At 36.6% G+C, this 24802-nt stretch overlaps 1 protein-coding gene across 2 annotated transcripts; it reads right to left on the bottom strand.

Annotated features, from left to right (window-relative positions):
- Positions 1 to 381: 381 nt before the first annotated feature.
- LOC108243560 (regulator of G-protein signaling 8-like) lies at positions 382 to 19303 on the bottom strand. 2 transcript variants are annotated; one of them, XM_017429093.2, is made up of 6 exons: positions 19130 to 19303; positions 18060 to 18105; positions 7567 to 7677; positions 6505 to 6566; positions 3344 to 3510; positions 382 to 3178 (listed from the first exon to the last, which is right to left on the bottom strand). In XM_017429093.2, the coding sequence occupies exons 3-6, from the start codon at positions 7665 to 7667 to the stop codon at positions 2984 to 2986; spliced, it is 525 nt and encodes a 174-aa protein (XP_017284582.1). In that variant the 5' UTR covers positions 7668 to 7677; positions 18060 to 18105; positions 19130 to 19303; the 3' UTR covers positions 382 to 2983. The 2 variants fall into 2 exon arrangements, with proteins under 2 accessions (XP_017284582.1, XP_017284583.1); XM_017429094.2 differs by having other exon boundaries at positions 7567 to 7680.
- Positions 19304 to 24802: the final 5499 nt, after the last annotated feature.

Here is a 24802-nt window from a genome sequence, read left to right on the forward strand (position 1 = left end):
TTTAATGCACAACAAATATATTTTGTTCATTTATTGATGGTCTGACTCATGACTGCTAATCCTATTAAATTCTTTTCATTATACAAAAAAATGGAATGTTTAAAATGATTTTTAGTTAACTTCCAGAAAATACAAATGCAAAGAACTGTATCAAACTTTTTGAGGCTGGAGATTTTCAGTTTAAACAAACTAATCATACTGATCGTGTTCAATGACATGACTTAAAGGTACTCATTGAAATGTCCTGAAGACAGGTTAAAAGAAAGAACAAAATCATAAAATAAGAAACAAAATCATCACAACTGTTTTCTCAGCTTGATGTTCTTAAATAATAAAAAAAAATGTTTTTTTGCATTTATTTATATTTGGAAACAACTGAAGTGACTGAAAATAGGTTAACCCTCTCAGGCTCAAATTAAGTTTTAGTAACAGGAAAAATCAGAGATGTTGTTGCAACGCCTGCCTTGAGAGGGTTAACAATGGTGAAGTTCATGGAAGTGTCATGGTTTTGATGCTTTTGTTTGGTTTTCTAGTTCTTGTTCTGCTTTGTTTCTTATATTGTGTTCATGTCTTGTCACTTTCACCTCCCCCAGTAACCTGCCACGCCTCATGCTTCCATATCATGCTGTTCTGTTACATTCCAGTCTTTCATGCCACACCCACATTACCATAACAACTCAATCACTGCCATCATTCTCACCTGTCTGCAATCACTCACCTGTGCCCACTTCCCATGATTATCCCCTGTGCATATAACCTGGTCATTTTCTCCACCATCCCGCTGGATCATTGTTGTTCTATTCTGTGTTCTGCTTTGTTTGCCTGTTGCCATGCCATGTCCCTGCCTTTTGGATTTTGTTATTGTTAGTTTTGCTGCCTCGTCAGCCTTTTGTTTTGTTAGTTTTATTTTAATAAATTTGTTTTTGTTTCTTTAAAAACTATGCGTCTGCGTTCTGGGTTCGCCGCCATCTCTCCGCCTCATGACAGGAAGAACCATTTAGGATTGAAAAGTTTGACAATTTTTATACATTGGTACATATTTATGCTCAGACTTGTTGAGTTCAGTGAGTAATAAAATAGTTTTGTTTATATTAAGTGCGTACCTGCATTTCAGACTTGCATATAAATATAAATGGTGAACTACTTGAGTAAACTTGTTCAAGCTGCACCATTTGATGATAAAGTTCAGAATAACTTATGTTGGATTTCTTAGTTTGCAATGAGTACCTTTAGATAAAATCTAATCAAACACTATTCAAGAAGGATTTGATCTTTTGCATGAACCATACTCAGCTATGTACTGCTGTTTTTGGCACAACTTCAGATATGAGATGGTCACTCACTTTGTTGTTTGTTGTAAACACGTAAACTACCACAGTGGGTCGATTTACTTGTAAACAGGAGTGTCTAGCTCGCACAGACAGTAAGATTGTTGCAGGGCTGGACAAGAAACTATTACATGTAACTATCTCAAGTTTTCAACAGTTAACAGACCAGAAAACTGCAAAGCACAAAATAAATTAGTACAACATCAGCTAGCCTCCACTGTAAACATACATACTCTGCAGAGTGACGGGGAGTGCAGTCCAAACAGTAAAACTGTTGGCAAAAAGTCTTGTGTTGGATTTTATTTTAGTTTTCTCAACCATTCGCTGTAATGAGACTTATCTTCCTTAATATTGCAATCTTTTGTTTGTGTAAGCAGCTAGCTGTGACCCATAGCTCACTGTCACAGCATCTCTGGTCACCATAGTAGCAACATTATGAACAGAAGAGGAAGGGAAACAGCAAAACAGCACGGACTCCATACAGAGAAAACATTGGAAGGGACACCATTGTTCGTTTTGAATTGATGATATAACAGCATATTATAACAGCTCAGATCTAAATAATTATTTCTCAAGCTTAATAAAGTGTTTATCTCTCACATATTTATTTTATACTGAGTGCAAAAGTAGGACACAAAAAGGGTCCAGAAATCAGCCTGAAGCCAGCAAGGAAGGGATGTGTTCCAGCATCAAAAGTGACACTAATGCAGAAAGCTAGCTCCTGTTTTTATAGGCAAAATAAAAAGAAATCTAAAAATATTTGACTTTTATTATGGTTTTAGTTGTTGGTTATTACATGAAATGTATCATTAAAGGCTAAACAGTTTTAAATTGTGGCTACTAACCCTTTATTGACAGTTGGAAGTAGTTTCTGCTCGCTGTAAAATCTTTACCAGTGTGCACACTGTGTGCAGAGTGCATGTGAGGTAACTTAATAGGAATGAGACACAGTGTTTTAATAAACTTAAATATGGTGAGAAAGGTTGATCTTTTTGACTACATCCTGATTTATTTCACTAAGCAAAGGTCAAAAAGTGCTGTAGTTTCTGTTACTGACAGGAGGGTCAGTGGGTTTAAAATCCCCAAATCATTTATTTACTTTTATATAAAATAGTATAACCAGCTATTTACAAGTTTTAAATCTGCATTTTCAGATATTTTGCAGTGTTTTATTAAAGTGTTGTATTTTATTATATATGATAATGTAAAAAAAAAGACATTTTTTTACCATCAGCTTTACAATAATAATTGGATAGTTTTACAATATTAACCCTTTCTTCTAATCTCTTGGTCATATATGTCATTGTTCATATATATTTTTTAAATATGCTGTCCTATATTTAGCTACACGATGTATGTCTAACATCAAAACAGTAAATGACATGGTATATAGTGCAATAAATACAATTTCTGCATTAAAGGATGATTTTATGTGGATAACATTTTTACAGCTATCGCCCAGGAATCTCCTCACTGTGCAGAGCCGTCTTCACAGACGGGGATTATTTACAGAGAGTGCATGCATGGAGCTGGTGCAAAGGAAACAGTCAAGCAGGTCATTCCATTCTTGCCAATTCACAGTATTAGTTTGACGTCAAAGGGTTAACATTTGTTCTACAGTGTAGGTCCAGTTTCACGTCCTCTCTGGTTTGCACTCAGACAGACCTCCGCTGACCTTGTGCATGTGCCCTGTTGACTATATCCTGGTACATCTTGGACCTGAGGAATCGTGGGTACGAGTCTTTCTCCATGAGGCTGTAGATTTTACCTTGGACCTCGTTGAGGCTGGTTGGAGACGGATCTGCCAGGACCTGCTTTGTCTTTTCCCTGGTGCGGTAGTCGATGTTTACCTGTCAGGTAAAAGACTCCAAAGTTCAAGGAAAAAATCTTAAAATGCAATTATTTTCATATTGCATAAGCATGTATTTGAAGTAAGGCTTTAACTGAGGTTTAGCTTTGTCAACTTTTTTATTCTATAAATGTTTTAGTTTTGATTATTTTCTGGGAAAACACACCTCTCTTGGTGATTGAACCTCAATGAACTCTTTAAATATCTTGTTTGCTTTTGACACAAGCTTGGTTGAGCTCTTGATTTTTTTGTAGTCCTCACAGGCCATCCAAAATTCAATATTCTCATCACTGAACTCTGACTTCAGAAAGGTCCGGAACGCAGCCAGCCCATCTAGAAAACAAACAAACAAACAAACAAACAAAACAACAAAAACATTTAGTAAAAAAAAACAAGAACAAAAAAAAACATCAAATTATAATAAGTGCTGTAGTTCAGAAATTGTCCTTAAGTGAATTTTTTCCCTCATTTTAGTATAGATGGCATTAATATTTTTAATATTCATATTTTGTTTTTGAATGTGTGCCTGTGTGGAAAAGTGGTAAATCATCTCGTGCTTGGAATAAAAAACAAACAAAATACACCCACGAAGAAATGTTGTTTTCTTTATCAGTCAAGATAAATGATAAGTGGATGTTAACAGAGGAAGGGCATGTTTTTCTACAAGCCTGTGTCATGTTGACATTTTATTTACACTCCCCTCATTTTTTGCTGTTTGCCTGACAAAGCTGGAGAGAACAGAGAAAGCTGCTTCATTATTTATACAGAAACATAAACTCATGTTTACTCCAACAATATGCTTCGCCTAAATCAACACTGGAGAGCAGCAACACTCACTACTAAGAAGGATACATCACAAATGTTAAACCAGTTTGTTTAATTTAGGGCAACAGAAAATGTTGTCACATGTAAGACTGAAAGACAATCACTCGTTCCAGCTACCTTTTTTATTGGATTTGTTAGAAGTGCTTATTGTGATCATTTGCAGTTTTCCTAAAATAACTGTTGTTTATTTAAAGTATTTACTAACACAAAAAAGAGAGAAACATCTTATGAATTAAGATATATAATTCACAATAAAAACAAAACAATTTTGTCATACAATTTAATATTTGAAAAACCATATAAGATATTTGTGGTTCCCAGATGTAATTATATTTTTTGCAGTCTGTCATTTTATCTTCTGCTTTTGATAGATCCCATCAGGACCCCATGATTTCATTTACTTTTATAAGAACAGGCTCTCTGGGACACTTGAATGAGAAAAGAAATTAAAGCCCTGCTTCCTGTTAATTAATGCATATTTAAGCCCAGTTGTCTGTGGTGGCCATCTTGAATTGGAGTGAGCCCAAATGTTATTAAGTTGTAGATGTCAACCTAAGGTATTCTTTCTGAAAGTATAATTATAATCTGTTCAGTGGTTCATGAGATATTATGCTAATGGTGCAGACGAACAAACAGGCGAAAGCAACAGATTTATGGCTCCGCCCCTGCCTTTTACGACAGGTGATAAAAAATGCAGTCATACTGATCTAACAACACAGGAAAAGACTACTGAGGCAAGAATCCATTTCAGGTTATGAGCAAGTTTGTTGGAACTTCATCCCAGTGTTTACACAGTCACTTGTTGCAGACTGGGAAAAGACTGCAGCTCAGGAAAATACATGAAAACGTTTTGGAACGTCTTCAAACACAAAGGCAACGCAGAGCAGCTGGAACTAAGATGATCACACCAGATTTGGGAGCTGTTTTGTGAAGCAGCCAAGCTAAGATCCAAACAGTAACCTTGATTCAACATGAATAAACAGCAGATAGCTGCTGCTTGTCAGCTTCACATTTGTGCATTAAGGAGACATGTGAGAGCTGGCAGGGTGTGCAGGTTAGCCCCCCCTGGCATCAGCTTTACACACTGAAGGATAACACCAAAACCCAGTCAGGTTTAATGCACTATTCATCCTCTCCAATCAAATTAAGGCTTGTGTGAATGCAATATCCCTCCAGGGGAACATTTAGTACTCTGCCCCTATTGTCTTGTCATTACTTATGTAATGGTATATGCGTGTGCGCTTGTGTTTGCTCATGCACGTAGTGTGGTGGACCTCTCTAAAGCTTGGTCAGTTGAAACAAGATGCGCAGGTGTGCTGCACTCTTTCTGCCTGGGGAAAGTTCCACGCTTCTATTCTGTGTTAAACCCTGGTGTTAGGTCATAATCTCAGTCTGACCACAACATTCATGCAAGTGTCTCCATCTTATTCGCAGTGGTTGTCTCGAAACATGACCTTTTATAAAATGCTGGTGCAGCTCGTTCTGCAAGGTCAGATTTAGGTATGAGAATTAAACTTGGAGAAAACCTGAACTCAGACAGAAAGTGTCTCCTTGTTGACTTTTATGGAGCCTTGTCAATTTAATTGTTATCAGTAAATTTGTATAAAATAACATTTGTTTCACCTAATGATAAGAGATTAGCCTTTGCACAATTATTGTATCTTTTATATTTTGCACTTTAATTTGAAATCAAAAACATAACTCCACAAGCCAGATTTTCTTCTTCATCTTTGATTTTACAAGGTTAATAAAACTAATGTCAACAAGAATGTCACTGTGTGAAATGGTTGGCTGGTTAAAACCTTTTGTGTTACTGATTCACCAGATGATTCATTGTTATATGTGTAGTTATTGTTTCTGATTGCTGAGTGGCTGCTGGCTTGCTGGCACTGGCCACCTTGACTTGCTTTATGCTACTTTGATTGAGCACTGCTGAGTTTTAAAATGACCAAACTACCACAAACTGCTGCTGTAATTAAAGAACCCAGAAGCCATGTTGGTTTTGAGATAACTATTCTTATAACATGTGAATATGTTCAGCTCTGGACCACATTAATTTGATCCAGTTCAGGAAAGCTGATGAAACTACAGTGTTTTGACCTTTCTTGTTACAATAATCGATCAGGTCTATAGAAGATTTTAATGGGTTGAATCTCCCAGATTATAAGCACTCAAAACTATGTCATGCTATCTTTAGTCTGCCAGTTCAGTGGGTCAGAGGTCATCAGTGCTACGTCACGTAAAAAAAAGCCTGTTTGTACGGAAGGATATTGAGGGGCAGTCTGTCCCTATTTGTGTTTGGTCCAAGGAGAGTCAGAGATGTTGGTCTGACTCATTATGTGGAAAGGAGCCCTCACAAATGAGTCTGGCTTCAAAGGGGGACAGTTAGACTTTGTGCGGAGAAAAACAGAAACTAAAGAGGACCTCTACATTAAGGGTCATCTTAAATCTATTTTTGATAACTGTAAGGTTAAAAAAAACAAACAGCAAAAGTTTCCTTACATTTGTGAGCAAGAAGATGATCAAAAGACTCAGACCATCGAACGACCTCATCGGTTGATAGTCTGAAGGAGAGAAAGCCAAAGGAACATACTGATTAAGATGTTAACAAACCACTGTGCTTCCATGCATTTTTCACAGGAGCTGGCACTGAATAAATCAGTGAAGAACAGCTGAGTTTAATGTATGATTTATCTTCTGCTCAACAAGGTCCTTCCTCTATGACATACTAAAGCATCTTGTAACATTAATAGAATCATGATAAAAAGCAAGTGACCTTTCCATGACTATAAAAATTAGTGGAACAGTGACAGAGTGTACTTCTTCCCCTTCTTTTAACATTGAACATTAAAACAGCATTGTGTTTCTGCATTCATATTCAGACTATTGACAAAGGTTTATCAAATTAGGTATAAATTAATCTGAAACATCCATTACTGATTACTAAAACAATGTCAAGGCTTTTTCTGAGGCTCTGCTTGACAGGATATGTTGTATGACATCTTAAATACTTTAGAAATAGTTGTTTGTATTGAGGCAGGGTTGTATAAAGTCTTGGTCAGTGTCATACCTGCAGCAGACAGTGTCAGTGAGCTCTAAGTTTGGAAAATGGCATTGAGCGTTTGTAACAGGAAGCCTAATTAACCAATGCTCAGAACTCAAGCATCAGAAAAGTCTTTAAACCACCATAAAGAAACCTAACCCTAAATATCTTAGTCGTAAATGCATTCATATGCATTTATTGTAGAGCTATGCTCTATTATCTCAATAAGCTGATATGAATTTAAACAAATAGGTTTCTAGTAATGAGCACCATTATAAAGTACTTTTTTCCCCCTGTGGACAACTAAGTAAAGCTCACAGCACTATTAGTATAATGTTAAATGATCTTGACATTCACCCAAATTACAAATAATAATAATAATAAAATCTAGATTGGTTTAGAAGTAGTATCAGCAAAGCACCACTGAGATCATAACATGAGTAAAATACTCTTATATAAATGTGTGAAATGATGAATAAATGAGGTTTTAAGGATTGTATTGATTCTTTTATCAGACTCACTTCAGACACCTGGCTGTGGTCTCATGGGCCGGAGGCAGGAACTCAGAGAAATCACTGTAGGAGTCGGATTTTTTGGACAGGCAGCCTAGTCTGGTCTTCATGGTGCAAAACCTGCTGGAAACAAATACTTTAAGCTACCTGAATCACTATATGACTATATATCATAATGTAAAAATGTCAGTGTGGTGATTGCTCACATGGCACAGTTAAAAACAGCTGAAGTTGACCAAAGTGCTTTAAAGTTAATTTAAACATCAAGATAATAAAACATAAAACAGATCTAATCCAAACATGTCATGCTCTGAAGCCAAAGAGAGAAGATGAATCTTCAGCAGAAGTTGATGAGGTATGATTAGAACATTTATTGGTTTACACTGAGCCGATATGATGATTTTCTTTAGTTTAGACACTAAAAGCAGGTAGTTAGAATGAGGAAAACATTAAGGCTTGCATTAAAACTAAGACTGCTGTGTGTATAAATAAGGGTGTCTGATAATGTTCAAACCAGTTTGGCAGGTTACAATAACAAATACTGTACACAACTTTCAAATGTTAGACCCAAATCCCAGGCCCAATAAAGGAATACTTTTCTTTTTTTTTTGTCCCACTTTATATGCAGTTGTGAAAAGCATTAGCAGGCTATCAATCAAAAGTTTGTACTCTATCCTGTCTGATTTTATTTGAAACAAATGGAGCATGGTTTAACACTAAATAATAATAATAAAAAACCCCAACAACTTTAGCATTTGTTTACATTTCCACAGCTGGGTGTGACAAATGAGCCAAAGACAGTGTTGCCAACTCCTCAGTAAGGAAAGTAGCTACTGACTGTCCTAAAAGTCATTAGAAGTTAAAGTGACATCATTATGTAATTTGCATAATTGGCCAGAGAGGAACAATGTCAGGGGAGAGTCAACTCTCCTCCTTTATTCATGCCTGGGACCAGTAAAAGAGAGTTATTTTAGTGCAATGATTTATTTTAGACAGAGACATTTTTACATTTTTATCCCACCATGCATCAGCCAGAAGTGGCTTTGCGTGATTCATTTGCAGTGTGAATGTGGAGGGGTGAACAGCAGCTGGGAGGGATGCTAGGCGAGGACCCAGCTGCCTGGGAGTGCTTTGGGACAGGGAACGGGCCCGTGGCAGCATCTTTTACTAGTTGAGAAGAGCTGGAACAATATGTGCTTTTATGTCAGATTCTCCAGTTGTTTCAGAAAACACCAGAAAGAAGTTGCTGGGTTTGAGTCTGAATGCTTGATAAATAAAGCAACAAAGTAGAGAAGTTGGCAACACTGTCTAGCAGTTACCAGAAATGGACTGAAAGATCAGGGATGGGGTGCAGAATCCAACAATTATTTTTAACATTCTTCTTTGTTTGTAACTAAGAAAGTAGAATTTGAATAATATATAAACACTACCTGCTTTTGTCTCATTGCAAGAACTGACAACATGTTTTTAGGTCAAAAAATGGGGAAGCAAAAACACAAGTTTGTACCCCCTCTTCAGATAATGGGGGAGCTGCTGCTCTGCTTCAGGGATCAGGCGCTTATGGGTATATTATAATTTTTTAAAGTGCTATATTAAATAAAAATGCATACAATAAAGTAGAGAAATAAGGTAAACCCTGTGCACAAATAGATGATCCAGGAATGTTCCTTTATCAACATGTTTACCTGGCAAACACTTTAAAGACTTACAGAACTAAAATGAGTTTTAAATGGGCTAAATGGATCTATCGCATTTATGTATAACTATCAAGTATTTCTTTTAGATTTAGATTTTTGTTTAGATTTTCTGTTTTTCATCTGTGGTGAAAACAAATATTTAAAGCCACTGAATTAAAGCATACCCTCTTCTCTTGTCACAGTCTGTCCCGACTCATTGGTACGCTGTTCCTGTCATGTTCTGTTTGTCACTGTTTTGCCTCTGGGACACATGGGTCATGACAGATGGGGCATGGTTATAAAGATGCTCTATCACAAGCCATACACTTCTTTAGAACCAGATTTGTTCTTTTTTTCCATTTTATTAGATCACTATTATTATTAGAATTTAGTATTTTATCAGTTTTTGGTCTAGTTTAGATACTGAACACATGCAATCACAATTAAATGATGAAAAAGGGATTGAAGTACAGATTCTAAACTTTTTTAACAGAACGTTCACATCTAGGTATAAAAAGAAGGTCAAGTTCAGAATTACACGTGTTTAATGTGCTGAGCCTTTTTTGTAGTTAATTGCACACAATTGACGAGTCAACTAAAACGCTGGAGTCGAACACCTACTGTAACTATCTTTAGGTTTTAAAATAAAAAAACAAATCTATCTGAGAGCAAGCAGGAACATTAAGAGTGGTCAAATAGACAGTTCTGTACATGATGTACAAAAGAAGGGAAGAAGAGAAAAACGATGTTGGGCTAAACATCATAATAAAGACTTTCATGATGGCAGAAACATCAAATACGAAACACCTTCACCTTTCTAACAAAGGAAAAAAAAGTAATATATGCTTTAAATAAATGTATCTAAACGAAAAAAGGAGCATTTTAATTGTTTTTATGCATATTTCTCTTTAAAATCCTAATAAGTAGTTAATGCAGTTCTAATTTGAGATTTAAACACTGAAGAAACCATTAATAAGCAGTTACACTGCATTAAATAAAATCCACTCTTCTTGCCAAATAGTGAGCCACATTTATCTGAACTCATTCTCATTTTGTACCTCTGTCCCTTCTAATTTAGACTTTAGATATTTAACATGTTTAGCAAGTCACCTACATGGAAGTACAATGACTGTTTGTTTTCACTTGTAAAATTTAATTAAAAAGAGGACGCTGTATTCTGTTGTTGCTGCCCAATGACCTGAATGAATTAAAGAACAGTTTTTGATTTTGCCAAATATTGAGCTTGCATCAGTGTATGAATATTGTTTTAGAACTATTTTATAATTGCTTAACAATGATTTATAAAGAATATGTTAGGAATATTTACGTTTTGCTTAAATGATTCAGTTGTTCATCCTTAAAGTTTCTATATTTTTCTGAAGCTTGCTACATTAAATTTTCCATCTGTCTGTCCGTTCGTCCATCCATACTTCAATAAGTTTGAATATGCATAATTTCTTTCTCTTTGATAAAATCAGGGCAGCAGAAGAATAGAGGAGTGGATTGTTTTGACGATTGGACCTTGAATTGGGAACATTGCATAAAATGTTCAGTTCATTACCCAGCTGAAAGCCATTTGCTGGAATTAATGGGCTTCATCCATCAACTAAATTCCAAGGCTTTTTAAAATTTCACTTTGTGTTCTCCCATTCACTTGTGACAGGATGTGTTGATGTACCTGCGAGCCAGAAAGAGCAAGTGTATTTGCTTTTAAACTGGGCTTTTTGTATATCAGGTTTGTTGGATTGGGTAATAATAATACATTTTTTGTCATTCAGCTTTGCCGTAAAGTCAAGGAAGTAAATATATTTTCACTGAGATTAAAAAAAAGGCAATCTATCTCACTTCATTTTGGGTTTGGTTTTCTAACCTTTCCTAACTCGACAAATATAAACCTGAAAACTCCCCAAATCTCTGCAGCTTGTTTTAAATAGATTGCAGGGATGATGCAGCCTGACCCAGAAATGCCCACGTTATATATCAGCCATTATGTAAAAAACAGAAGCAATGAACTAGAAGAGTACCTCATCTGTCATCAACATGAGTCATAATCTCAAGGTGCACTTCATTTGCTAATGAACAGTTTTCAAAAGGCTACAAAAAAAATCTGTGGGCGGAGATTAAATGTACCAGATATAGAAACAGTGTGAGTTGTCAAGAAGGTTATAAAAAAGTCTGACACAATGACTACTGAAGCAAAATCAACACTTTTCCTAATAATACAGGCACGCTGGTAAAAAGTAACAAATAAGTCAAAAGACAGAACATCAGTAGAAGTTAAAGATGTTTTAGTGTTTTGAATATAGATAATGGAGATAATCTACTTTTAAAAATGACTGAACTTCGAGTCAATTAGATTTAGACAATATTTTATAGTTTTTAATGTAATTTATAGTTCAAGTATGTATTTGTCATCCTTTCCATAACCTAAATTTTTCCAAACCTTTAGGGTTTTAGTATTCATATCATTTGGATATCACATCCATTGTTTTTAGATTCAAACCATTTTCATGCCTTCATTTAGTAATTCAGTTGAGAAGTACTTTAAAGTTTACAAAGGTAAGTTTATATTAAAAAAAGACCCATTTTGCAGTATGTTTACAAATTGTAACATTTCTTTAACTGTTGACTTGAACTGTCTGTCATATTTAAATAAAGAAATAAATTATATCAACTCGCTTGCAGTTGGTGTCAGACAATTGTGTTTTCAAGCTACTCTTCTTGTTAAGTGCTGCTCTTCTGCTACAGATTTTGTAGCACAATACTCAGTGACATAACTTTAGTTACAGCATAAAGCATTATGTTCCATTACACAGGTTGTAAAATTGTGAAGTGGTTACATTTGTTGGCCTACATTCTCATGAGGTCTGTCAAGACTATACAAGAAAAGAGAAAGAAAAGAAAAGAAAAAAGTGTATTTTTAGGTTGAAAAAAATGACATAACTTTAGAGATTTTTACATCTGTAAAAAGTAGCTAGCACTGTTGCTTCACAGCGAGAAAGTTCTGGGTCCTAAACCCATTTGGGTCGTTTTGTCTGAAGTTTGATCATGCAGGCCTGCAGTTTCTCTATATATGTTGGGTTCCTCCCACAATCCCAAAACTGATTCGATTAGGTTAATTGGAGATTTTGACTTGATTTTAGGTGCAAGTGTGTGCATGAATGGTTGTGTGTGGCACTGTGGTAAGTGTTGTGTCCTGATAGGAAGAAGTGTGCAGGTTCACAGCTGTTAGGTTAATTGTCACTAGGTGTGATTGTTGTCTGCCTCGTTTGTGTCTATGTGGCCCTGTGACGGACTGGCGACCTGTCCAGGGTGTCCCCTGCTTCTTGCTCAATGACTGCACGAGACTCTGTCTCCTTTGACGGAAGTTACATTAATTCATTTTCAATCCATTACCAGAGCAAGCAGAACTAAGACTCCAAGTCTCTGGACATTTAATGCCTGATTTGACAGTTATCATGTTTTCTGTGTTTCTCATCAGAAACTAGCCTTTCTAAGCATGTCTTCCCATTTATGAGTGGGACAAGGGAAGTGGTTTTTGTCATCTCAGCTTGAGAGCCTTTAAATGTATTGTAAACACAACTGCAAAGGCATAAAGATGGTAATTTAAATACTAATCTGCTGTAATCTGCTCCTACTGGAAATGGAAACCATACCTAAACAAATTTGTTATGATCCCATCTGGTATGTGGGGTAGCCTGCATCCTTTTCAGTATGCAGAAGTCATCAGCTGATGGGCAGGGATGTGTGCATATTGATAGGTTTCTTGTGTGTGCCAAACTGTCAATACCATAATAGATCTCTGCCTCTCATTTCTTGTCTTCCCCTCCTGTCTGCTCTGTTTTGACAAATCACCTTTTCAATGGCTCTTGAGAGCTACATTTGTAGTCTGCAGTGTGCTGCAGACACGTGTTTCTGAGCTATTTATAAAAATCCCTGACAAATCCTTGTAGTCAGGAGGAAACAGTGCATGTTCTATTCAGCCATGCAGTAAGGCCAGTTCCTAGAGGAAAGAAGCTAAAAACAGCAACAGCACTCTAATGTTTCAGATTCATGAAACAAGTACGTTTTATGAATCCCAAAGTAGTGGCAACATCCATTCAACCTCTAGTATGTTTGATGCCTGGTGGGTTGGGGAAATGAAGAAGTCTACATCCTGAAAGTTGTGTCAGTTTGTGCGTGTTTATGAATATCTTCTAAGATGTTACCTAACTTGGTGCATTGCAGGTTTTTAGATTCACTACTTGTCCTCATTTCAGGCTGGTGATGAGATGTGTCCCTATTGTTCCTAACAATAGATGTGTCTATTATTAGCGTACATCATGTTAAGAATAGGTGACACAAGTTATATTTAATAATGAGTTTATAAATGTGATCTACACAGAGCTGTTAAACAATAATACCTGCAGAATCCCTAACACAGAAGAGGAATGTGTCTGTCTGTGTAGAGCAGTATTGAGGGAACTATTTCTACTATAATCAGTATAATGATATATGCATGAACGCTCGGGCGCATATAGACCCTGTGGCGCTGTTGATGATGTAAAAGCAGACTGTGTCTTTATGTCAGGACAACTTTTATGTTAAAAATAAAATCAAGAACACATTTATGCAAATAAAAACGCACCTTTTCAGGTTTTCATCTTTGACACTTTGGCTGTGTGCAGGATTTTTAAAATGTTTATCTAAGTCATGGATGGGGACAAGCTCCATATATAGACCATACTGTGATATTTCTGGCTCTGTGCTGTCACTTTATTGGCTTTTTGTAATGTTTTGTTTCATATATTAAAGTCTTACTAATATATGGCCGAAAGCTGTCACCTTTTGACTTCTTTTATAACTGTTCCTAACACTTTATATATATATATTCTAGTAATTTTTTACTGATTGTTGAAGTTTACTCTACAGCTTTAAAAGTCTTCTCATTCAGTACGTCAGTTTGTTGTTTTCAGGCTAATAAAGATGCAGGGTGACTCAGTGGAGGCATTATAAAAGGAAACTGAACAGTGGGTCAGCTTTAGCAAGTCCATTTCCTCTCTGCTGCCAAGTTGTCAGATTTCAGACTTGAGTCACAACAGAACAACCGTGCTCTTGCACTTGTTCATGTACGTTTACTGAACTCTGCACTGCTAGCGGAAGCTTGTCTGCCCACAGAAGTATGTTTCAGACCATCTGGTGTGTTGCCACCTTTAGCAACAGCAGAAGGAAAAACTGTGTCAGATTTGGGGTTTATTTCCATTCTTAGAGGTGCTTGTGCTCCCAGCCACGTCTGCAGAGAAGGTTAGGCACTGCACAGTCTGCCCTGAGGAGCAGGGCAGAGCTTCAATTGGAAACATTTGCAACCAGGCCAGAGGGAAGATGGAACGTTTTTTTTTTTTTTATTTCTCAATGCTTGTTTGTTTTTGTGTCACGATCTGCCTTTATAAATTAAGTAAACTTTCACACCCACACATACGGCTTAGATGCATGACGTGCAAAAGACCTGAGGTTTAATATAAAAGTCAGGTTTTACTTCAAACTAAATTTATGATGCATTGTTTTTCCTTCAGCAACACCTTGTGAACCAATGATTCATCTTTTTTTTATGTTTACAATAATTTTAAAATCATTGAAAATGACAACACTAGTCCTTGTTATGAAATACCAGAGCTATTTATAGCCAGAGCTTTGAGTAATAATTGCATGTGAAGCTGTTGTGACATTGCTGGGAACCTTGCTGATGTGGTTACAGAACTTCATGTCTCTGGTGTTCATTTTGTTGATGAGTACTGCAAAATAATGGTAGAAGAATGGAGTTGACTTGGAACAATTGATTGAAAATAAATTTATACAACAACAAAAGCTTTTCAAAGCATTCTGGTGCATAAAAGGAATGCAATTATTGCTTTATTTAAAAAGAAAATCCACTAATGATTATTTAGAAAAAAAAATCAAACAAACAAAAACAAACTATGTTACAAACTATTTTATGATTAAAAAATAATTGAAACTCAAATCCTATCTACTGTTTATTTTTCCACTCACACTCATTATGCAATATTCAGAACATTTTTATTTAAGAGCTAGAACTAAAAATAAAACTAATGAGCTCAGCTCATTCAATAAAATTAGGTCAGATGTAAAACTTACATCATAATGAATCTTATTCTGAAGCAGTCCTCTGGGACCTACAGGGACACCTGAGCTCATTGTTCAGTTTAAGAATCAACCTGGGATACAGACACCCTCGGGCTTTTCTGCACATAATGCCCTGATGCTATTTTCATTAAACCTCTGCTCAGAAAGGTTCATTAGTGCACATTTAGAATGATGTCTCCTTCAATGCAGGTGTTTCTCCTTCCTAACTGTACAGGAACTTAATGTCCATCAGTTCACAAACTTGTGTGGTTTGGATTTTTATCTCAGAATAATACAAATGCACTGTACAGACCTAATATTAGCTTGGACCTCATTTATTAACTTCCAAACCATTTCACATCTGAACATGCTGATGATTTATCTCTAACCATTTCATGCAAGTTAATGTTACTGTTCATGATATTTGGACATGTTATTATTCTATGTTGGGTTTTGTTACGTTAACTTTTTCAATTGTATATTTAAATTTTAATACCATAGTTTATAATGTAATGATCTTGATTTTGTAATGATTACACCAATAATGACTTGGTCAGCTTGTTTCTTCAATCCCTCAGCCTTCACCAACTTGGTTTTGTTTTCAGCTTCTTGCCCTTTTGTTCTATTTACAAAGTTGATTCCTATTATCTCTTTTTTTTTTGCTTTGTTTAGTATCTCAGCATTTCCTGTGACTAATATTGTGCTTAGGTCCACTTCAGTAATGCCACACACACATTGTTTTAAGTGACAATTATTGACACTTACAGCATTTAAGCTTCTTAAAAGCTTTATTACTTGAGGTGTCAATGATCTAATCTTCTGCTCAGGACAATTATTGGTACCAAAGTTGGTATTGCTTAAAAATGTTTAACCACTGTCACTTGTCATCAGCGTAAAAGGAGGGCAAACACAACCTCACAGTCTTTGAACAAGTATTTGAATCACAGCAAAGTCAGATTAGGCTCAAATAAATCTGCCTGGCACTGACTGGACAGGACTATTAAAAGCACATGCATGCTGAGGATGATAAGGACAAAGCATTGTCCTGCATTAGCTGCTGGATAATATTTTACTCAGTGATAAAATTAGAGCTTGTCATTTACTGTAGGCTAAATCTGGATGTGATGTGATTCAACTGGACAGAATAGGCTTTTATGTGGTCAGTCTAAATTTGTCCTCAAAGGTAAATTTATGCTGTCAGAACACTAGGAGAATATTAGCAACACAGGAAAACATTTTAATGTGTTAAACTAAAGCTTTAGTATTATTAGAGGTGCAGAATCCCAGAACTAATCTGGTCCTTCTGTGGAATAAGATTAAGAATATTTGGAATGAATTAATCATCACTATTTGGTGCAATGAAGCATGCTAATAGGACATGCTAATACTTTTTTCCCTTCCTTAAACTGAGCCTTTTGGCAAAGATGCCAAAGTTTGTTTGTTTTTTATTCTCTGTAGTTTTAATTGTTCTCTGCTATAAATGGAGTATACCTCTCTCATGGCCCATCCCTCTTTTAGCCATTTATGTAATCAGTTTGTTCCAGAGATTTATTTTAAATTGCAGAAAGCGGCTTGACTCTGAGGGCTGTCTCCCTAAAAGCATTTCACTTCAGTGAGATTTACCATGTTGTCATATAAATATAACCAGTTTCTCGTATATGCTGCTCAAACCACTGCATGTGGTGAATACAATGACAACAGACCTAAAATTATCCATAACCTTTTTTCACATGAAGGTGAGTTTGGATGCTCTTCTAATTGCCAAATGTTGTATTTTGCTGTTTACTTGCCTGTACTGGTGTTTGACTGCTCATGTAGTTATGGTTTTATTCCTCGTTTCTTTCTGCTTTAAGAGCCTTATTTCCAGACAAAGAGTGTCCTGGTTACCCTGTGTAATCTTCAGGCCTGATGCAAATATTTACTTTAGTTTCTACCAAACCCTATGATTAAAAAAGCACTAATGTTGAGCAGATACTGAAAATTGTATCACCTTAATTGTAATGCACTTGCATGAAGACACTGTTTTGGAAAAACAAAGGGATTTGGATGCTTACACAACTGCAGCGCATTAGCAAATAAATTTAGCAGGAATTTTAATACCGTCTGGATTATGAATTATCTTCGTCTTACATTTTTTTGTGTTAATGGTTGTCTGAGACATCAAAAAATGACATCTAACAAAGGTTCTTTAAAAATGTTAACCTCAGTCTACTGATGCAGAAGGCCATTCTAGGATTATGTTGTACCAAAATAACCAGTTAATGCATATTAAATGCTCAGCAGATCATACCCACACCAAACACGCTAGGAAACACTGTCAGTGAGCATTTTGTAGCCAGAAAGTAATCCTGACTCCAGGTAAAGGTGACATATTGCAGCTGCACCTTTAATGTTAACTTTTTTAACTCTTTGGAAGCAGCGTTAGTTAGAGGAAAGCACAGTGGTAGTGATCTTCACTCAAAACATCATCAGAGACAAAAAGATGTGGTTTTAAGAGGCTAGACCCTTGTCTTGTTTCCATGTCTTAGATTACATAATACAATTTGTACAACATGATCTAAAACATATATGTACAATTAATGATTTCTTTTTGCAAAACAAAGCATCATGTGTTGGAGGCAAGTTATGATTTGACAATCAGACGACTGTTACTACTGACTGCAGCAAATTAAGAAGTTGTGCTCGTTTAAGATTCGTCAGACTAACCTGCTTGATTATCAGTTAGAAGTGCAGGTACTCAGGCTCACAGCTTCTGTAAAAAAATAAAGAAATATTTCATTCAGAGTGCAGCAGAGCTCAAAATGTAATATCTTTTTTTTCTATGTACATTTCTAATCATAAATATTTTCCTAATCCTCACTTTGTGGAGTCTAAATAAAGTAGCTGTTTACCTAAACCTAACCAAACAGGACCCCCCAATGAAACACTTGTTGTGATTTAAAACTGCACCAAACTGCAACCCAATACCACATAATTGTACTTTCTCATGAGCAAGACAGATCCAAAATAAATCAGAATAAATAAATAAACTTTATTCTTGCATGTTGCAGTGCCACTATGTGATTTCAGAATATTATTTACCACCTCCACATGAAGAGTTTTGATTTATTGGTGAATTCATCAGAAGAAGCACTGTTCAGAAGCAACACATTCGTAAATACAACAAGAGTGAAGGAAATGGAAAAAGTGACTATATTTGTAATGCAGGTAAATGACAGTATCATGCCTTTATGCTATGCATGCACAGACAAGTAAGTGTTGATGAGGCCATCACTGAACCAGATAAGATCTGAAAACACCTCAACCTGAGGTGGCACTTCAATGGGCTTCAAAGCCTGTCTCCATCTTTGTTAGCATAAATGAGTGACATTTACTGGACTGAAAAGTCACCAGAGCTACCAGCATCACGGGAGGGAAGAAGGAGGGTGTGAACTAATAAGCAGCTGGGCTCATGTCAAATAATAAGGATGCATAAATAAACAATCAGAAATTTAAACATGCAGATGTCCCTAAAACTTTATAGATGACAGGTAACTGGAGAATACTGCATCAGAGACACACAAGGTTCTATTACTGTTTTTAACATTAGCCGTAAAGACAACAAATCACTTCACTAGGTGATTTTGTTCCCCTTATTCAACAGTGAGCTGTCTTCCAAAGCTGCCAGTCCAGTGTATCTTGAAGAAAATCACAAAACAATAATAATGCCCAAAGCTCAGTGTCCATAGCAGAATTACATAACACTGTTATCCGGTAAATCAATATGGATAGTTTACCTTGAGTCTGATGTGTGAGAGATCAGCTGCACTCTTTCTTCCCTTCCTGTCTTACCACTGCCTGTACCCAATGTGCGTTTTGGCAGAACGCAGCCACGGTCTAGCCAAAGCTGTGTTTGTATGAAATTGTACAGCTAAAGACGGAAGATATCTTGTGCTTCTGATGCCAGTGAGTGGGAGCTACATGCGGCACTCTCATTGGTGTGAAATCAGAGGGGAGGGAGAGCAGGCGAGATGGATGGAGGCAGAGAGAGATGATGCTGAGGGGGGGTTAGAGTCAGAGAGACACAGAGGGCGAAGAGAGCATTGTTTGCTCGGGGAAATCTCTAAGGACAGCCCTGAGCACATCTGTGAGAAGAAGAGCTTTTCTGTGATGTTGTGTTTGAAGAGATGAAAATGTTGATGTGTGAAGCTGCAACGCTACATGTTCTTAGTGAAGCTGTTGAAGGCAAATCTGTCATTTCTACCAAAGAAAACACAACAAGAAGCCTGTTTATTAACATAAACCCCAATTATTAAAACGGTACCCAATGTTCAAATGAAGAAATTGTAGGTTTTTAAGGCAATTTTGAGTGTTATGGCAGCAACACATATGAGTAAAGTTGGGACAGGTCCATGTTCCTCACGGTGCAGCCTCCCCTCTTCTTTTAACAACACTCGTCTCTCATCTGTAGACATCTAGGAACTGAGGAGACCAGTTGCTGAAGTTAGTTTTTGTCCAATTCTTGTAAGATGTAGGGTTCTACCTGTTCAACAGTCCTGGCACTTCATTGTTGGATTTTTTTGCTGGAAGGGAGCAGATGTTCTAAAACTTGTGTATACTTCTCTGCATTGATGGAGCTTTTCCAGATGTGTAAGCTGCCCATAGCAGAGGCACTAATGCACCCCCACCTGGGGTACAAGCCAATAGCTACTTTTATTGAAGGAATGGAAAGTAAAAAACAAAAAAGTAGTACATTTCATTAAGAATAATTTGGAAACAAAACAATTGTAGATAACAGAGTACTTTATTTCTGTTGGTCTTCCAATCTACATGCAAATTTCTTTTTAAATTAAGTGGTTTCCATGATCACCTGGAGAGACTTTCACTGTGTCGTCTGGGCCACCAGCTGATTAATCTGTGCAATAAGTGTTGCAAAATACAGCATCTTACAGAGCATGCATGCAAAGCATGGAAGTAATGTTTCTGGTTGTCAACAACAGCAAATATATCTTACGGCATATTTTGTGTCATTGTGTTCAAAGCTATATTGCAAATGCAGAAAAAAAAGAAATCATGTTTGCATCTTATTTGTTTGTATCCAAAATAAACCAGGTGGCATACAACAAACATTAGAACATATTGTATATGTATAGAGGAAAGAGTGAACATTTATGTTATTGCAATCTGCAGAGAAAGATCAGATCTGCAAAGAACTGTGAGAGGAGGCGGTCTGGCATGGAATAGATAGTTTCTACCAGGAAAGAGATAACCAAGTGTTATATAAAACCACACAAACAGTCGTGCATATACTCTGCCAGAACAGTATGTGTTTCTTTTTCTGCATCTTTCTTCCTTGGGTTCATACATGCACATATGTTGGAAATCAGTTACGACATAAAGAGTAGCCAAAATTTGGGAAATTTACAATCAATACCGGGAACATAAACGTATAGATTAAGTTCTTTTTAGGTGGGCATTTGTGTTTAAAATAAATCCAAGTTGATAGGAAATGAAGAAATTAAAGGTTTAGTAGTTTTTGAATGAGGCAGCACGGTGGTATTTATATATAAAACAAGGTGTATTGCATTAAAATCAATAAATAACAGCCCTTAACCCTGACATATTTTTTAAATAAAAATTTTAAATAACATTTTCATGTCCAAGGCAAATAATATTACCCATGGTTCCAAAACTACCTGTCATACAATGTCTCTCTGCAGAAGAGACTCCAGGTTGTCCACCATGACATGCCATCTGAAACAGCAGTGTACTGACATGTCCCTCTACCATCCAGTGAATTTCTGAGTTACCTGCAGACATATCTTGGTTCCTAAAGTTAGACTGATAAAAACACCACCATCTGCAGCTGCATATGCCAACATGTTCACCAGCTCTGAAGAGATTTACAATCACTGAAGAAGACATTCATGACAATAAACCTTAAAAAAATGTTTCCCCTCCTATATTCAAGATTCAAGATTCAAGATTCAAGATTCAAGTAGTTTAATTGTCAATGCTTCATATGTGTAATACATACAGAGAATTGAAATTGCGTTACTCTCTTTCCCAGTTGCAGCACTCACAGGTAAACAGTTAAGGACACAATTAAATAACATAGTAAATAATCAAAAAGAAAAAGACACTGAATGTATAGCACAACAGGACACAGATGTGAAGTAGTGCAAAAATAGAGATCTGATGTAAGGAGAGGTGAATATTGCAACTGTCACGGGCTTCAATCGTATTGCTGCTAAAGTAAAATGATGAGTATATATTAGTGTAAAAGTGATTTGTGCAGGGAGGGAGTGATGGGGGGTTGGGGTGGGTATGGTGGTGGAATATTAGGAGCAGTAGTTCGGTACTTTTTTTGGGGGGGGGACAGAAACTATATCGGTCGTGCAAGATTCCAAACGGTTCGAAAACGGTTGCAGGAGGGTTTAGTCTACTCGAGTGGAGTGAATTATGGGCAGGATGGGTAGGGGTGGGAGAGCAGGGAGTGAGTTGAGCAGCCTCACGGCCTGGTGGTCTATCAGCGCTTCGTGTGGCATAGTCACAATTTTTTCACTCAGCAATTACAAACACTCCCATGAGCAGAAAATCAATTGCATAATTCAAAGCCCTTTGTAAATGTGAGAAGGCAGAGCTATGAAAAACATTCCTCCACATAGTTGACTGGGGACGTGTGTCCTTCATGAAATTACAGCCTGAGAGCAGCTTGTGTCAGACATTTCCATGTTGTCTTTGTCTTTCTCTGTCTCGCTGGATGACTAATCGGAAATCCTCTTGTAGAAGCAGAAGTTTTCTTTTGTCCTAATTTCATCATTGTCCTCATCAAGTGGCTTGTTTTCATGTTTGCCTGTCACACATGGGGCCTCCCATCAGTTTGGCACTAAACACATTTGAAAAGTCAGTGAGGGAGATTTTAAGTTTGACAAGATGAACAGAAAATGATCAAGTGACAATTTAGTTACTTTGAGGAAGTTTTTCAAAGCAATTCTTTTCATCACAGTGTTTCGAGCAGTTGTAGTATTCAATTTGTTTAAAAAAGAGACATGCCTGCTGAGACAAAAAAATAATGTTTGTTATAACAAAAACAATTAAAGGTTTAGCATTCCTACTTAGACTGCATATCACCCAAGATCAAAAGCCAACATTTAGACATAACAGGCACTACAATGTCCATTTTGAATTTTGTTCATCTTGGTAACATCATATATTTGATGTTTTAAGCTTAGAAGTCGGGCTGCCTAATAGATATCGAACCCTGCTAAAAGAGGTCACAGTTCTCTGTCACGAAGGGCTGCACATGGTCCACATGCCCAAATGCTGCTGTACGTGTTACATCCGGGCTAATGCTGGGACACATGTCACACTCACATTTTCACACCGCACCAGCTTGCTGTGTCCTGATATTGTGTCCAACTGCCATGTCGTCAACAGGTAAGTGATTAGCGTAAACGTGGCTGTCCACATGATGTAAGAAAAATGGGATCCACGAGACCAGGCCGTTGTCTGCAGTGTTACTGATGCATGTGAGCTCAAAGCGTGTTAGCTTTGCACCAAAAGGTGCACACAAGTCACAGAGATCTTGTTCCTAAAGCGACAGCTATCAGTTTAGAGGAGCACATATCAGTGTTTTGGTGGATTCTTAATGATAAGAATCAACTGATGAACTCAGAAACAAAGAAAGTCAGGTCCAGAAAAGACAGCAGTGGAAGATGATTACACATTTATTCATTCAGTCAGGACTGATCAGATTTTGTCATAAATAAGGTATCATTCTTTGGACAAAGTAACATTGATCTGTACAATTAGGACAAGAGAAGAACAAAACGATACAAGGAAAAACTGCACTATGACATTGTAGAGTTATAAAAAGGTGAAGAATAAATCACCAGCATCGATATGTAGGGTGATGTATGTGTTGGAAATCTCTTCTGTAACATACATTTTAAAAACAAAAAGCCAAGCATTGCATGAATGAATGAATGCATAACTGAGACCATCTTGTGTTGAGAAATGACTTATATGAGTTACAGCTATTTTGATCAAACCTTAAAAATAACAATATGTGCAATCTCCCATGTCAGTATCACATGCAGATGTGTTGTGAACAATTGTCAGCTTCTACCACGTACGATTTTTAAACAATAACTCTAAACTCTACAGAGGTATAGCCATTTTTGTGTAGGCTAAAGTTGATTAGCTGCAACAACCTTCTTGAATTGGGTTGACTCCAAAAGTTTATCAGTTGTAGACGAGCATCCAGGGATGACTTTCTAAGAGTTTCATTTAAATTTGTCCAGTGTTTCGTGAGATATTTTGCTAACAGACACAAATGATTGATTCCAACATGTTAATGCTAAGGTTTTAAATAAATATTTAGCATAGTGTGTTGTGCTCAAAGTATGTGCTCAGCTACCACCACACCAAATTGTAGCTCAATATTTGTAAAATTGTCAGAGTTATAACCATTTTTTATTTCTCCAAGGTTAATTGGCTGCAGTGGCCATCTTAAGTTGATTTAAATTTAAAAAAATCAAGCAGTTTAGATGTTAATATAATGATTATTTTCATTCAGAGGTTCACTGGATATTGTGTTAATGGTACAAACTAACAAACCCGTACACACACAGACACAAGAAACCAGCATCATTCACTCTGCCTTTAAAACTGAATGAACTGAGGGGTGGCATTGTTTGGTTTTTTTATTTAATTTTCCATTCATTTAAGTATTTGTAGCCAACTGCTTTTGTTTTTGTCTGGGTCTCTTTCCTGTCTTTTTAACACCCAGCCGGTTGAGGCAGATGGCCGCCCCTCCTGGTTCTTCTGGAGGTTTCTTCTTGTTAAAATGGAGTTCTTTTCTCTTTATTGTTTCTGCTACTTCTTGCACACCCACTTATGCAATAATTAAAAGAAAAAAAACACTTATAAAAATGATCCTCTTATGAATTGTTGCAGGAGTTTGTCTTGTTATGCTTGTTCATGAAGAAAAGAAGCTGTCTAAATAAAAATAAGAATCTATTCGAGGCAGAACTTCTGTTGTATTTATTTGGTTTAATCTTTATTGTCACTTTCTGCAAAGAAGAATTCTGCATTCTGGGAAGCAGCAATGTTACTGATTGGAAATAGTTTGTCTGGGTAACTTGTTTTGTTTTGCAAAATTCCATCAAACATGAAGCACACACGCAAAGTGAGGAGAATTGATGGATTCTTATTTTAGTGTCAAATCAATATTTATGATCTTCATTAAGGCCTACGCAAGTGCCGACCCGTGGGTGCAACGTCAGATGACACGCTTCATGTGCAGCCTCTGGCATCACGCTGCGGCGCGCACACCTGACTACACACATCACGTCTTTCACCACATTAACCCTGAAGCTTCCTGTTGAGTATTTTTGATTTATAGTTGTGAAGAAAAAAAATGTCTCTTGCTTTTGGATTGGTGAGATTATGTTTGGATGGCAGAA

The sequence above is a fragment of the Kryptolebias marmoratus genome, linkage group LG24 (genome assembly GCF_001649575.2).
Source record: "Kryptolebias marmoratus isolate JLee-2015 linkage group LG24, ASM164957v2, whole genome shotgun sequence".
Lineage (NCBI taxonomy): Eukaryota > Metazoa > Chordata > Actinopteri > Cyprinodontiformes > Rivulidae > Kryptolebias > Kryptolebias marmoratus.